This window comes from Paralichthys olivaceus, chromosome 2 (assembly GCF_024713975.1).
Source record: "Paralichthys olivaceus isolate ysfri-2021 chromosome 2, ASM2471397v2, whole genome shotgun sequence".
Classification (NCBI taxonomy): Eukaryota; Metazoa; Chordata; class Actinopteri; order Pleuronectiformes; family Paralichthyidae; genus Paralichthys; species Paralichthys olivaceus.
The window spans coordinates 4887157-4901950 of NC_091094.1; the positions used below are offsets into that span (position 1 = coordinate 4887157).

General features: G+C 41.5%; 1 protein-coding gene across 2 annotated transcripts; it reads left to right on the forward strand.

Annotated features, from left to right (window-relative positions):
• agtrap (angiotensin II receptor-associated protein) lies at positions 1 to 7276 on the forward strand. 2 transcript variants are annotated; one of them, XM_069532204.1, is made up of 5 exons: positions 1 to 278; positions 1590 to 1624; positions 1831 to 1939; positions 2726 to 2936; positions 6436 to 7276. In XM_069532204.1, exons 1-5 carry the CDS (start codon positions 252 to 254, stop codon positions 6558 to 6560), a joined length of 507 nt encoding a protein of 168 aa, XP_069388305.1. In that variant the 5' UTR covers positions 1 to 251; the 3' UTR covers positions 6561 to 7276. The 2 variants fall into 2 exon arrangements, with proteins under 2 accessions (XP_069388305.1, XP_069388306.1); XM_069532205.1 differs by lacking the exon at positions 1 to 278 and adding an exon at positions 381 to 551.
• The last annotated feature ends 7518 nt before the right edge of the window (positions 7277 to 14794 follow it).

The window sequence follows — 14794 nt, forward strand, 5'->3', positions numbered from 1 at the left end:
GCTCATGTGGTTTGTTTCTTTCTCTCTGACCACAGCAGCAGGAACAGAGAGGCGGGGGTGAGGAGGGGTGAGTCACATGGGAGGCAGTCAGGTTGGTGTCACATGGTTTGTGTTTGCAGGCTGATGTGAGGGGAGGAGGAGTTCCTACCCAGAAGTTTGTGTCAAGAGGAAATCTGAAGTTTTTCATGCAGCCTCCTCAACAAGTGGGAGAACCGCCTCAGAGCTGAGCTGCTCTCAACAAACAGGACGTGATGGAAATCCCTGCTATTAACCTGAAGGTGAGTCTCCTGCTCCACATCATGTCACTCATTGTTTTTAAAGGCCGGGGTTCAATTATGTGACGATGAAAAACCCTGTTGCTCAATTGGTAATTCCTCTGTGTGGCAACAACGAGACACTCACACCCCAGTGAAGCAGGGCTTTGTGTTTCCCTTGGACGGCTTCTGTTGAGCTGTGAAAGTTATTTAGTGGATTTAGCCTCCAGAGATGATCAAACATTGTATTTTTAAATGTATTTAAAGTCTGCAGGGCCGAGTTCTCAGTGACATGTGGTAAGTAACACTGTGGGAGGTGAGACGTGCAAACACAGCGATGAATCGACTCATTGTGTTCCAGATATTTCTGTGATTTCATTAAGTTCAGACAAAACACAGATATGGAGTGAATCTGAAAAAACCTGTTTGTCACTTGAACTAAATGAAGATTCCAGGTGTTTAGATGTGTTTATATAACACATCTTATCAGTTATCTCTGATTTCTCCTCTTGTGTTTAAAAACCTTCTTTTAGACGAATGTTTTTTTCTCGGGGAAACATGAATGAGCTGATGTCTTCCTGTCGAGCCTCAATCTGTTAAATCCAGAGCCTTTAAATTGAATTATGTCTTTGTGCTGTTCCTGAAGGCCTCACAGTTTAAAAGCAGTTTGAACAAGACTCATTCAAAGATCAGAAACTTTACTTCAAATGAAAAACAGATGACGTTTTATTTTCTGATTCATTATGTGACCTCATCAATTTCCATGAAATCAGCTCACTTCAGTTTGACCTTTAGTTCCGCAGCTTCTTCACCTTAATATTTATATGTTTATATTAATACTAATTGTTAGGGCTGTGAACAGTCCGACTATATTCAATTAAGTAAATGTAAATGTACAATAATATTTAATCCAAATTGTCCCATTCCAGACTTATCAATATTATATTTCAAAATGTTTAAAATTAATTATATTATTTTTATTATGTAGAAATTATGTTTCATTTATATTAATATTATTGATTAGCCAACTAATTGTTCGGGCTATGATTAGACAGAGAGGAGTAAATTAAGTAAGTGGCTGGAAAATAATATTTAGTCCAAATGATCAAAAACAAAATATGAAAAAAACTATTTTTAATATTAAAGAATTTATAAAAAGTCAGAGAAAAGTGACAGTAAAGTCTAAAATGTCTCTATTTGTTGCACCAGCTGTTAAAATGATGAATCATCTGTATATCAAAGGTGATTAATTATCTTTAAATATTGAAGCGATATTTTAACAATGGTTTAAATATTATAATATTTAACTCCTGTCTTCTGTCCTCTCTCTCTCAGGCCATAGTACTGGTGCACTGGCTGCTCACAGTGTGGTGAGTGTGAGGTTTTGTTTTTTTCTTCACAGAGCTGGGGAATTTCTCTCCTCGTCTGACACACAGACACACACACACACACACACACACACACACACACACACACACACACACACACACACACACACACACACACTCTGTAAACTCAGTCAGATACTTGGTCTGGTGTGAGAATGGTCCTGGTAAGAATCGTGTCTGTCCTGCAGGGGTTGCATGGCGTGGCTTCCCAGCTCCTTCCCCTGGGGGAACTTCAGCGTTTTAGCGGTGGGCGTCTGGGCCATTGCACAGAGGGACTCCATCGACGCTGTGCTCATGGTGAGAGTTTGCCTTCACACGGTGCTCTGTAATCTTAACATCATGTGACACGTACCAGAGTCTAACTATAGGCACTGCACTGCGTATCCGTGCTAACCTATTTGTCTGCGGAATCTAGGGCAACCTGCGAGCGTCCCTCTGAGAAAGATGGCCTCCCTTTACTTCAGCTCACAGAACAGTCGTGGCGCCTGCATTAGTTCACAGAGAGGCTGGTTTTACAAGAGAGATTTTTACTTCTAGCCTTAAATTGGAGTTACACTTTTCTGATGGGGTTTTATTTAAAGGCCAGAAGACGCAAAGTGCTAATTGTCTCGTTTCACTGACCCCTGACCAGCGGTGCCGGAAGAGAAAAACAAAGGAGGTTTAGTTTGTAAACTGACGCCTCGTTGAGAAAAGATAACATCTCAATTCTGCTACACGTCTGTTCTGCTTTGAGTATTAGTAGATTCTGATTCAAATAATCAAGTGATTTTATATTCAAAAGGTCAGAGGTCGCCTTCAGTGTGACCTTTCTCGTGATTATTAAGCACCAGAGGAACAAAAGAGGAGACTGATCACATTTCCCGCATTTTGATTGGTTGTTAACGACCTAAAACCATGAGGCGGTGATTAGTTCCTCTAGGTGAATAATTACGGTTCTTATGTTCTCTTGCATCGTGACTCTCAGTTAGATTTTTATCTAATTTCCTTTATTAAAGCAATTTCCTTTAGTATAGAACACAGGAACTTCTCCCTGTGGTGTTTTCACATATTCTGCATCAAGGCTCTGTCTCTGTTTCTCTGTAGTTTCTGGTCGGGATGATTCTGACAATATTGACCGACATCATCCACTTTGGGATTTATTACGAGCTGAACGAGTTGGCACCGGCTCGGGCGAAGGGAGTGTTCCACTTCAGCGCAGGAATGGCCATTCTCAACCTGCTGCTCAAACCCGTGTCCTGCTTCTTCGTTTACCAAATGTACCGCGAGCGTGGAGGAGATTACAACGTCAACTTCGGTGAGTGACACCAGTCAAGTACAGTGTTGGAAGTTCGTAGATTTTTGAAGAATGTCACTGAAGGATAATTGGGCTGATTTCAGGTCCAATTCAGATCTGAGGCAGATCAAGGATGAATATCTGCTCCACCTGTTGTTATTTCTGTCGTCTCCCATGATTTTAAAATCTGTGAGTAGTTGACACATATCGACAGGAAGAAATGTCACATTACATAACACGACAAGGTTTCATCCATCAACTTCGGATTCTGGTAAAAATTTCACAACCAGCGAGAAATTATCCGAGATATGAGGTTTTTCTACTTCCCAAGGAAAAAACCCCCACAGCCCCGAGCGCGGCCAAAGCTTGAGGTGCAACGAGACGCATGAGTCCAGGGGGCGCTTTGAGGTCCTCGCTGTGTTGTTTCATGCTGTTTGTCGCTTCCTGCCAAGTGCAGTGCTGACTGGGAAAGACTCTGTGCTAAACCACTGGTGCTAAACCACCCGCAGTAACACTCATTAGCTACAGTCACAAGACTTTAAATGTCCGAGCCACGGTTCGGCCGGGCGAGGACATCGATTCTCCGTGAGCTGTTTGTAATATCTGTGTCATCCTGCTCACCAGTTTACGTTGCGTGAAGGAGCACATTAAACGCATGGAGGCTGAAAAAACATTATCTGAAAAGCATGATGGGAAAAAAATTGCTCAGGACAGATGTGCGAAGGAGCAGAATATGAGTCTGGAGAAATGAAGATGTTGTTATTGACCACTGGGCCGGTCTCTCTCCTCGTGAGCCAACAAATGATAAGAACTCGTCCTCCGCTGAGACGTCAGGAGACTCTGAAGATGATGTTCTTTGATTAACTGCGTGTGGCCATTGATTTGCGGACCACTGAGAGTTTTTCTATCACAAATCCCACAGAGCTGCAATTCCAGTCTGACTCTTAAATCCTCATGCTCATGGATTCAGCTCCACAGATTTACTGTGTGTGTTTACAGTCATGAACTCAACTGATTTTCATTCAGAGCGGTTCCACGCAGGGGGTAGTGAGCTTGTCCTCTACGTTATCAAACCACATTTAAATTCACCCAAACCAGATTTTATTCAGACACACACTCGTTAATATCAGTCCCCTGAAGATGCGCCGTGATTTTCATCAGGAATCATGAAATATTCTCGGAGAAATCAAAGAAAATGTCGAAAAACATTGAAAAGAATCTCGCAAATGTTGAAGAAAGTAAAACAATTTTTTTTAAATGTGTTCCTCCCGGACTCTCACCACATCCCTCCACCAGGTTTCATGGTCATCCTTCCTTTGCTGTTTTTGCAGCATGTTGAGTTAAGAATAATATAATAAGAGTAGTAAAGATAAACTTTATCTATACAGCACTTTAAAGTGTTTTAAAGCAAAAATAAGAAAAACAACAATCGTCAGAAGCCGGATCATAACGTTGAGGTCCTTCAATCAAATGAATAAATATGAAAAACAATATGAATAAATAAATTTTAAAAAGCCTGATGAGAAAATGATTTTAAAAAAATGACGTCATGACAGGAAAGTCTATAAAAATGGGTTTGAAGAAGAGATTTAAAAGAAGTCGCTCTGCGAGCATGATGTAATCTATTACACTGCACATTTAAAAATGTCATCAGATTCCAACCCTGCAGCTGAAAAACTACGTCCCCTGATTCAGACATTTGGAAGATAATTGAATGAATCTGTTCTCTGTGGTTTTACTTTACCGCCACAGAGACTCAGCAGGTTGATGCATCAGACTGTGATTGTGCAGTGACCGATTAACTGCAGCTGAAGTTAGTGACATACAACGTGTGTTCTAATCTCTGTCTGACTGCGTCGCTGGTATTACCGAGGTTTCCCTGCTGCACTCAGCTCACTGGGATGCAGGCGATCAGGTGAAATGTGGATTCAGGTCTCCAGCGCTCCCTGTTTTCAGCTGGTCCGTGGTCACACAGTCGATTCGAGTGTAATCTTGTTTTCTGGCTCGTTATGATTTATGATTTCTACCCTCACAGTCCGTCTCGGTGTTCGTCACACTGCACTGTCATGTTTTCTCGTGTTGTCTCGTGTTCTTCCTGTTGTGATTTGATCCTTTTTGTCTCTTCTCTTCCCTCCTCCTCCGCTGCTGACCTTTGACCTCTCAGACTTAGAGACTTCTGTGGACAGTCGCTGCACTACGGACAGTGCTGACAGTTTCTTTATTGGCCGCCGCTATTGATTCCCGGCTCCCTTTTTACCATTTCTCTCCTCCAATCATCCTCTTCCATCCCCTTCCACACAGGAAGTAAGATCTCAAAGCTGCTGGACCAAAAAGAAAAAGACTCTCTTCTTTCTCTTTGTCTGTTCTGTCTTCATTACCTTCCAATATCTGTCCTCGTGGCTGTGTTTCACTGTATTTGTATTCATGTCTATTCCATTATATGTTGATATGTTTCTGGAATCAATGTTTTATTCATTTTATTCCCTCTCCAGACGCCTCATTAGCGTTTGTGTTTGCATGTATTTAAAGCAGAGCTGCATGACGGTGCACATTCTCAAATCAGCCTAATTAAAGTCAACATATTGTCGACTCATAATAGACAATGAATGCAACATGGTTTTATGTGCAAGACAGAGGATTGCAGGTTTTTCTCATCCAACCACTAATACAAAAAAATTTAAATTATTACTCGATCAATCAAGTTTGCATTCAAAGAGAAACTCTGAAAAAATTCAGGTAAATTTTTTAATTTGGCTAATTGCATGAAAATGTTTACATGCTCCAAACTTCAGAAAACATTCCTCATGCATTGCTGCAGCTCCTCTTTTCACCCTCTGTCTGAAATCACTGACGCAGACTTTTGTGATTGGTCAACAGCTTCTAGCATTGGCAGGTTCTGTTTACCTGGATTTGTTAGCGGGCGTGCCAGAGTAACCGATGTGACATGAGGAAGTATCGGCCGAAGTATCGCTGCAGACTTTTTTACAATAAAAAAAATAAATTAGAGAAACGTAACAGACAGAGAAGAAAAACAGAAAAAGCATCATACGTCTCCTTTAATAAAATTCCTGAGGATTATCAAATCTCTGCAATGAAAGTAATTAACTGAATCAGAGTGTTTGAACATCCAAACACACGTCGTGGTTATTCCGACCATGTCAGAGTCTGAGCTGTAATAAGACGTAACAGACGGATTATAACATCGTACGATCTCCACAGAATCCTGACATGAATCGTTAGTTAGGAACGTGTGCGCAGGTTTTCAGTGTGAACAGTTCGAGACGTTTCGTGTCATCAGCAGAGTGTGATTGACTGTTTCCTGCATCGTAATCCATATTAATCCAGAAGGGACCACAGGCTCAGGATAGGAAATCTGCACAACTGTGTCATGAATGTGTGAGTGAGGAAAACTGAGGAAGTTGTGTAGAAACTTTTCAAAGATTAGCCTTGATTACATGACATCAAAACATTGAGTGTGTGTGTGTGTGTGTGTTTGAAGGCTTCTGGTTTATCTCTGCAGGTTTTCCCTCTGTATCACGGAACAGAGACGCCTACCAGTCCATCGACCAGCAGGACGAGTCCTCCAACCCGGCCAATCCCTTCAACCAGGCCCAGGACAGCAAACCAGCAGTCCGCACATACTGAGAGCAGCAGGCGGTGAAGCACGCACGGTTTTCCTCTGACATTTTATGCAGCAGTGCTCAGGGGCAATTCTTACAAATCAATTCCACGTCAGTCCATTTGTTTCGTACAGTTGCTCTGCTGCAGCACTGAAAACTAATTGAATACCTTTATTATGGTAAACCACCCGGTCTGGGTTTTTAAATGAAATGTGGCGGTAATTAAACCCATCGTAAATTCGTGTCTTCGAAGATGGGAATGTTTTTTGTCCTGCTGAGCTCATTCATCACTGCTGAATAAATACAGAGGAAAAATCGTTCCACCCTTCCTGTGCTGTGATTCAGTTTTTACCGGCGACTATTTTTAGTGGAACTGTTGTTTGCAGGAGTTTCACTGGTTTACTTTTCCCAACTGAATCGTTTTTTTGTTTTTTTTTTCACAAATGTGGGACATTACGAGTGATTTGTGTTTCTCTTTGTGTTCTGTAAACGTTTAAGGACACGTCGTCGTCGTCGTCTGCAGTAGGAAATTATTGTTTTCCAGCAATACTCAAAGCACTGGACAGTTTTTAACACAGGAGTGTGTCATGCCTGAGAAACCACGAAAGTTGGAGTCTGAGTGGAGCCTGTTTGTTTATGTTGATGCAAAATCCATATGAAAGCAGCACTTGTATGAAATATAAGATTTTTACATGATAGAGTATGACTCTTCTCTGTATATAAAAACTTCATGTTCAACCAGTTCACCTGTTTCATTCCTAGATATGTCCGTGATATAATGACAGATTGTCCCTTTAAAGGCAAATTCTGCTTTTTTTCACCCTGGGCCCTGTGTTTATAGGTGTGGGCGTGCAAATGAATGGCACTTTAAAAAAGTCAGTCCAGTCGATCGTCTCTGCCAGCAGCAGCGACGCATCAGCACCACCAATGTTATCCTATGGGGCAACTGCGACAGTCCACACTAAAAGACACGAATGGATTAGTACCATTCGATTGCACACACTCATAGATATGCATTTCCTAAATGTGTCGGATGAGAAAATGGTGAAAATTTTGAAAATCCTGCATCCCCTTCATCCAGATCCTAAATCGAATGGGATCTTTTTTGACCCCATGTCCCGTCCTTCCACCAAGTTGTGTAATTATATTTTGTGTAAATCCTGCTGATAATCAAATCAACCAACAAAAAACAACCGAGGGGGGTGAAGACATAACCTCTTTGTCCTGATCCTGACAAACTGCAGATCAGAAAATGTTCCTGTCATGTAAAAAGAAGATATGAGACATCTCTTGATATATTCACAGCAGCTAATGGAACGATTAGTAAGATTGCACATCATCCCCTGAACATTATATGAAGTGTGCCCGCTGTGTTAAGCAGTGATAGTGGTTAGAGCATTAGGAAGCGGACGCTGTGGCCGCACACTTCACTGAGCGATTTCATCATTGGGATTTTTTTATTTTTAACTCTCAGTTCTCTTTTGAAAGTTTGATGAGCTCACGGTTCCTGTTTCGAAATCACAATGAGTATAAATGACAGAGCAGAGATGTGGTAACTACGTTGGTGACACTGTGGATATGTGAAGTTATCATTGCTGCAGCGGCACGAGTCGTATAGGTCCTGAGAGTTTTATATTTTGACACACAATCAACACGAATGCGGACTTCTTGTATGACTGTGGATTGAGATGCACGTCTCACAATATCGCCATAATATCCCCGATACGAGTGCCGCCATCTTGGGCTCATGACGTCATTTGGAGCAGAGTCTGTGCGATTGGGGGATGTGGAGTTGCAGTAGCGAGGTCCCGCCCACACACACACTCGACCAATGATAATTATAATTAAAGCCAAAAACAGGAAAAATTAACATTATTGTTATAAGAACACAAAACAATGATGCAAACCATCTTTGAGAAAATGTATTTAAAGTTTTGTTTCTTTGTTTGGTTCATGTCCCATCTGCTAGCGTGAAGGGGCGGGATTTATGACCTATACTGCAGCCATCCACCAGGGGGCAACTGGGCTACTGTGGCTTTACTTTTACTTTACTTTTTTTTTACTTTTGGGGATAATAAGTAATTATCTTGATCCCTGTTAAATACTTAAAGACATAAAGATCTTTTGTTTCTCCTGCAGTTTCTCATTTCTCCTTTTTTTCTTCTTCTCTGTCACAAACCTGTTTGCTCTCACCCTGCTCCTCTCAAACGTCCCTTTATCTCCCTGCTTTTATTCATCCAGCCAGAAAACACATTTATCTTCCTGCTCCTCCGTCCTCTGCCCTCTTCTTCTCACACTCCACTGTGCACTTTCCCACAGACACACCACCTTCAGTCGTAAACCATTTTCAGCGAGAGCTTCTCAAAACCCACCTCACGCTCACCCACTCGGCACAATCCGCACCATCGCCTGTGTACTCTTAAAATGAAACAACCTTCATGAAAATTAAACGTGTGTGTCCTCTTTTATTTGAATTGCAAATAAACATAACAAGCAGAAATAGAATAACAATACTTGCACTTGCAACACAAAACACTTGATTTTCATATTTCACTTTATAGGTTTCAGAACGGTAGTGAACAGAGAATGTGAACTTTGAGTCAAGGTTTATGTCCCTGTTGACTTTCTTTGTTGACTCTGGTCAGCTTGAACGCTCCATTGTCCTCGAGTGTGTAGGCTGCAGAGCGGTGAGCCCTCGAGGCTGCAGCCCTGTTAACTGTTTTTATATGGTGGAGCCTCGTGGGCCTCTTGAGTAAGTAAGGATGGAAACATTCGACTGATTGTACAAAAACAAGCATGTTCAGCTGCAGCCCTCGTCATATTTGTTGAGGGACTGAGGCTCCAGGGTCTCTGGCAACAGGAGGAGAGCTGCTCATTCTCTGCAGGATATCTAATTCTTCATGTTTAGAGGCACGTTCATGTAGATGAGAGATGTTGAGGCAAGAACTTGTGTCACAAACCGACTCTGAAGTCTTTCAGTTAAATCGAGCTTCATTCAATTGGCCTGTAATTTGATTTACGGACACAATGTTTTAGATTTCCTCTAAATATTCGGATGTAATTTGGAGCTAAATATAGAAGCATTGGTACATTTCTAATTTATCAATTCTAACAAACGTCTCGCTCGACCTCGAGTACGGTACGTGGAGAATAAACCAATAAACAATCTTTATCTTCATCTATCCATGAAACTGAAAGAATTTGAGAAAGAAAAAGTAAAACAACTTTATGCCATTTCAGGGGACGCCTCTGATTGTGTCACATCACGGGTAGAAAGTAAAATCTCAAATTCTCTTTCAAATGTGGCCGACACATGCATCCAGCCATAAATATCCCAGGGTTCATTGCGTCAAGCGACGAGAGCGAAGCGTTTGTTGTTTACACTTTAAAATGTAAGTATCAGGCTTCAACTCCACAAAACACTAAGGATATTAACACTTTCTTGTCATGTCCACTTCTTAAGTTGCCATTTACGCAGTCCTCCTTAAATTACAACACAGTTTATATCTTGGAATAATTCACCTGGAATGTTAAACTGGTTTATTGTTGGATTTTCAGTGATTTGTTTATTCCAATCTGAGCGTTTCATGACTCCACCAGTGCACCAGATGTCCTCGTGCTCCAAGCAGCCACCGCTCCAAACCACGAGAACGTCCCCGCCCACCTACACACCTGTTCCTTATTGTCTCTGCCGTATTTATACCAGTGATCTCACCTCCGTCTGTTCCCACAATCCTCCTGTGTGTCTCAGTGTGAGTCCCTCTGGGGTCAAAACTCTCCGTCCTGTCACTTGGCTTGTTAACCTGTTTTAGTTTCCTGTTGCCTGCCCGAGTGTCTGTCCACTTCTCTGCCTGCAGGTCTGAGTTGTCATCATTTCCTCCAATAAAGTAGCATCGCTGCTGCAGCTGTGACAAGGTGAGATGTTTCAGTAACGAGGCAAAACTTGAAATCACAGAAAATATTCCCAATAATCAGTGTTTTTTTTGATGATTTACATGCTGAGTTTCTCTGTGAGCGTCTGTGGGGGAGGTCTTAAGTAGCAGGCAACCTGTGTTGATGATTAATTTGCTCAGAGCTTCTGACCAGACTGGGAGGCAGGGGCTGTGAAATGGAAAAACAAATGTTGGGGAGGACGATGGTGGAGAAACCAACAAGCTGTTGATTAATAAGGAGCCGTTGGGTTCGCTCTCCTGAGTCCTTCACATCCTCAGGCTCACACCTGCGATTCCTTCGATTCAAGGACACGCTCGCCCGCTCGCTTGCTGCCATTGTCGTTCGACGCAATAAAAGGAACTCAATTTGTCAGCTCTGTTATTGCGTTAGCGACGATCCCCAGAGAGGTTTTTGAAAGAGTGAATTTGTGGGCGTCAGAGCTGCAGACGTCTCATTTACAGCGTCGAGAGGTGACGGATATTTCTGAAATCAAATTGATGTTTATTCCAGAAAAAAAGATATGGTGAAGAAACTAACAACGTTTAGTGCTTTATACAGTTTTAAAGAATCTGGTGTCTGAGATAAATATCAAATAAGTTACAAACGTTAAGCTGATTGGAATCAATACTGTAATATTAGTCCTACAATCTTAAATCACAGTGTTAATAACACAGAGTTATATGGAGTATTGATTCAATACCTTGATATTGCTTTTGTCTTATGTTGCTTTCTTCATTTCAGTTATTTCATAGGATTTTTCTCTCGGAGCAAAATTCACAAGTTGCAAGATACAAAGTTTTATGTATTTTTCTTTTGACAAAATGACGTTAAGATTAAAACTGTTTGAGAATGCAACGAGTGAAGAGACCTGAATTGATGCATCACCGCAGAACATACACACGTGGAGTCACCGACAGGCCGAACCCTGGGTCTGGCTAAACGCTGGAATACCGTTGCCGACATTTTTGGTCATCAACAACGTAATTCTAAAATCTAGACTAAATTTTAAAAAACAAAACAAAACTCTATTTAGTAAAAAAGTAATTTCAATTCATCCGTCTCAAGAATAACACGTCAAAGTCAAGCAGAATCATTTGTTTTAGTCGAGTACGTCTGAAGTCATGTTTCATGTCATGTGACTCGTCCTCCGAGCTGCAGAGTTGAGACGAGTGTTAAAGAGGAAGGCATCGTTAATGACCTCCTGGTGTTTCCTAGCAACATCGCAGCCACTTCACAGCTCCACCTTTTCTGCTGCTTTATTTACTGTTAATTCCACTGAGTGGCATTTTAATTGAATAGTTTCATACATTTTACTTCTACTTGAGCAGAATGTATTATTATTTGCCTCATATTTTCCAGTACAACTTCCTCTCGTGGTTGTTTTTCATTCATACTCCACCGCTGTGTTTTTCTTTCTGCGTTCTCAGAAAACATGAACTCGATATAAACTAGACTTTCAGGCTGAGGGCAGACTTCCAATTGTTTCTAAATAAATAAATACAAAGAAAAATGCAATTAGCACGTTTTCAGTTTCTCACTTCCCGATGCAGACGGAGCAGACAGCGAGATAAAAATATGAACCTGAGAGCAGCTGGGATCAAACTGAAACCTCTGGCTGTGACTCCTGGGTCAATTATACAGCGCGGGGCACTGAGTGATAAAAAATACTGACACGACGTGACCTACAGGTCTGTGTTTGAGTTTAGATGCACAGGAGAAATAATCTGTCTCCTCTGGATGGACAGATATTCGAAGTGAAGGAGGAATGTTAAACATCTGCACATCTGGAGCTGTGACAGTAAGAAGAGAAGTGGAAACATCAGAAACCCTCAGAGATGAAACCAGTGTTCGCAGCTGAAATTGATTCAAGGATGACATTTTTATGCCTGGAGCATCTCCGGTCCCCTGGGGGCGCTCTCTCAACCCCTGACCTTTTCACACTGTAGCTTCGTCCATCTGCCATCGGTGATAACGCCATCCGCATTGATTCCATTTACCCTCCAATCGCACAGCAGCCCACAGAGAAGAGGTCGACAAATCCCTCGACGTTAGGCAAAGAACTGATTGGCTGTAGTTGTTGTGAACACTGTCTCCTGTGGGGGGGGGTTCTATAAATTCATGAAATAAGATCCGTCATGAAATCAGCAGAGGCTGAGAAATCCTGAATTTTAGTTCTTATTAATGTTTGAGTTCCTAAAACACTGGATTCTATGATGAATGCAATGATTAGCGACTTTCATTAAAACCTTTCATGATTGATGCTCCACACGTCTGTATAAACCGTAGACTGTAAACAAGGATAAACACACATTCTTTCTGTTGTTGAGTCTAAAAACAAAGCTGAGATGATTTTATTTAGTCTGAGAAAATCCTGGTTTTCTCTTGAATTTCAGTTCCAAAGATCTGCTCCACTTATTAAAGGGCCTATAGATAAGTTTAGCCAAAGTTCACCAGTGTTAGCATTCACAGCTGTTTACTTATGAACATTCATTTCCTAATTACTTTACTCGAAACCTTTGTTTGGCACCTCCTACCGCTTTAAACAAAGATGGACGACATGTCTGTACTGAGGCCGAAGTGTCCCGGGGGCCGCCATCTTTGGCTTCGACGTCATTTGGAGCCAGAGTCTGCACCGTAGAGATCAGGAGGTGGAGCTCCGGTATCGAGGTCCCACTGATACATGTGCTCGACCAATCACGAGTCAGTCTCAGCTGTCAATCATGACGTTTTACTCTGTTTATATAGCATCAAAACCAAACTTGAAAACCAGATTATTGTGATAAGAACTTCTTAAAATGACAGAAACAACGTTTGGGAAAAGATTTTAGGAGGTGGGGTTTATGACCTATGCTGTAGCCAGCCAACAGAGGGCGATCAAGATATTTTGGCTTCACTCTGGGGGAGCTACCACATCGTCCTCTATGCTTTGACTGAATTTAAAATGCTTTAACCAGTCAGTCTGTCTTCTCACTTTCTGAAAGTGAGTCAGTGTAGCGTCCAGTCTGAAGCGGAGGACAAATCACAACCTCTCGTCTGGTGAACACAACAATGGCAGAAGCTCTTGGCAAACGACCATCACCACCACCTGCTCCTGGCAAGAAACCACGTGCGGCAGTAGAGAGAACTAATATACGTATTTTAGTCCACAGAAATATATGAACCTGTAAAACTGCAGCGCTGCAGTTCTGAATACTCAAAACTGCAGTTTTGTGTGTAGCATGATTAAGACGTACGTGTATTTTCATCCTCATTATATAACCATTTGTGGTTTTAGCTCAATCTGCTCTATTTGGTCTAATTGTATTCTTTCATTTCTTCAGTGACCCAGTTTTTCCATAGAAACCATTAAACATTAATTTTATCTTTATCCTTCTCTTCTGTCTTTAATGTTTTTTTCTTCTATTACATGACGATAACGACTTTAGATTTAAATAATGGTTCCTTGGAGGCAGACTTCTTCTTCTGGTGTATCCTCTATATACTAAGTTTTGTCCGCTCTTATTGCTCCTACTGTGGATCAGTGGAAGATCAAGGATATTTCTAATTTAAATCAATTATATTTAAGAATAACTGTAATTGTGTCCCCCCCTAGCCCCGCCCTTGGATCCACCCCTGGTGCAGATAGTTTTTGGATATTTTTCCCACTGATTTTTAAGAAATCTCCAACCTTGGTTTTTACGAAATGTGTCCGTCCAGATGCAAACACAAAAATGACTACAAATGCACAAACGAGCATGCCGGGCCAGTAGGAGGCGATAAAATCTACCTCAACTTTCTGTCAAATACTAGAGATCCAAGTAATAGTGAGACAAACACTTAATTGTGCAGAGATGCTAAATGTAGCTGTGATTTTGTACTTAGGCCTATCAGTGATAATCAACCATGTAGAGAAACCGGTATAGAGCTGCCATTGTTGTTGTGTCTGGTGTCTCTGCAGCATGTGCGGAATAAAATGTGACATCTTTTCCAGAACACTCAGTTTAACACGTATACTCAGATGTGAGAATTTTTGAAAAGCAAATAGTTTGTAAAGTTCTCTGAGAGGCTGAAATGCAGAGGAAGAAGTTCATTTTGGCAAATATCTGCACGAGTGTGGCATCAGTTCATGAACTAAATGTGCCAGGACTCAAAAATAGCAGTTTTATTGTCTTGCAGTGTAACTACCTTCAGAGTTTTACTCTCCCTCCAGCAGTCGGTGAAGGAGCCCAGCAGAGAGAGAGAATAATCAACAGTGAACATGGTCCTGGTGGTTCTATGAGTGCAGATGATGAATGACCATGGGGACAGTGTACAGGACCAAAGCACAGGCACAGCCATTTGTTACTC

Excerpts from the sequence above, each read along its gene's own strand:
- agtrap (XM_069532204.1), top strand. The coding sequence starts at position 252 with ATGGAAATCCCTGCTATTAACCTGAAG. Across the intron at positions 279-1,589 it reads TCCCTGCTATTAACCTGAAG|GCCATAGTACTGGTGCACTG; the intron begins GTGAGTCTCCTG and ends TCTCTCTCTCAG. Across the intron at positions 1,940-2,725 it reads CCATCGACGCTGTGCTCATG|TTTCTGGTCGGGATGATTCT; the intron begins GTGAGAGTTTGC and ends GTTTCTCTGTAG.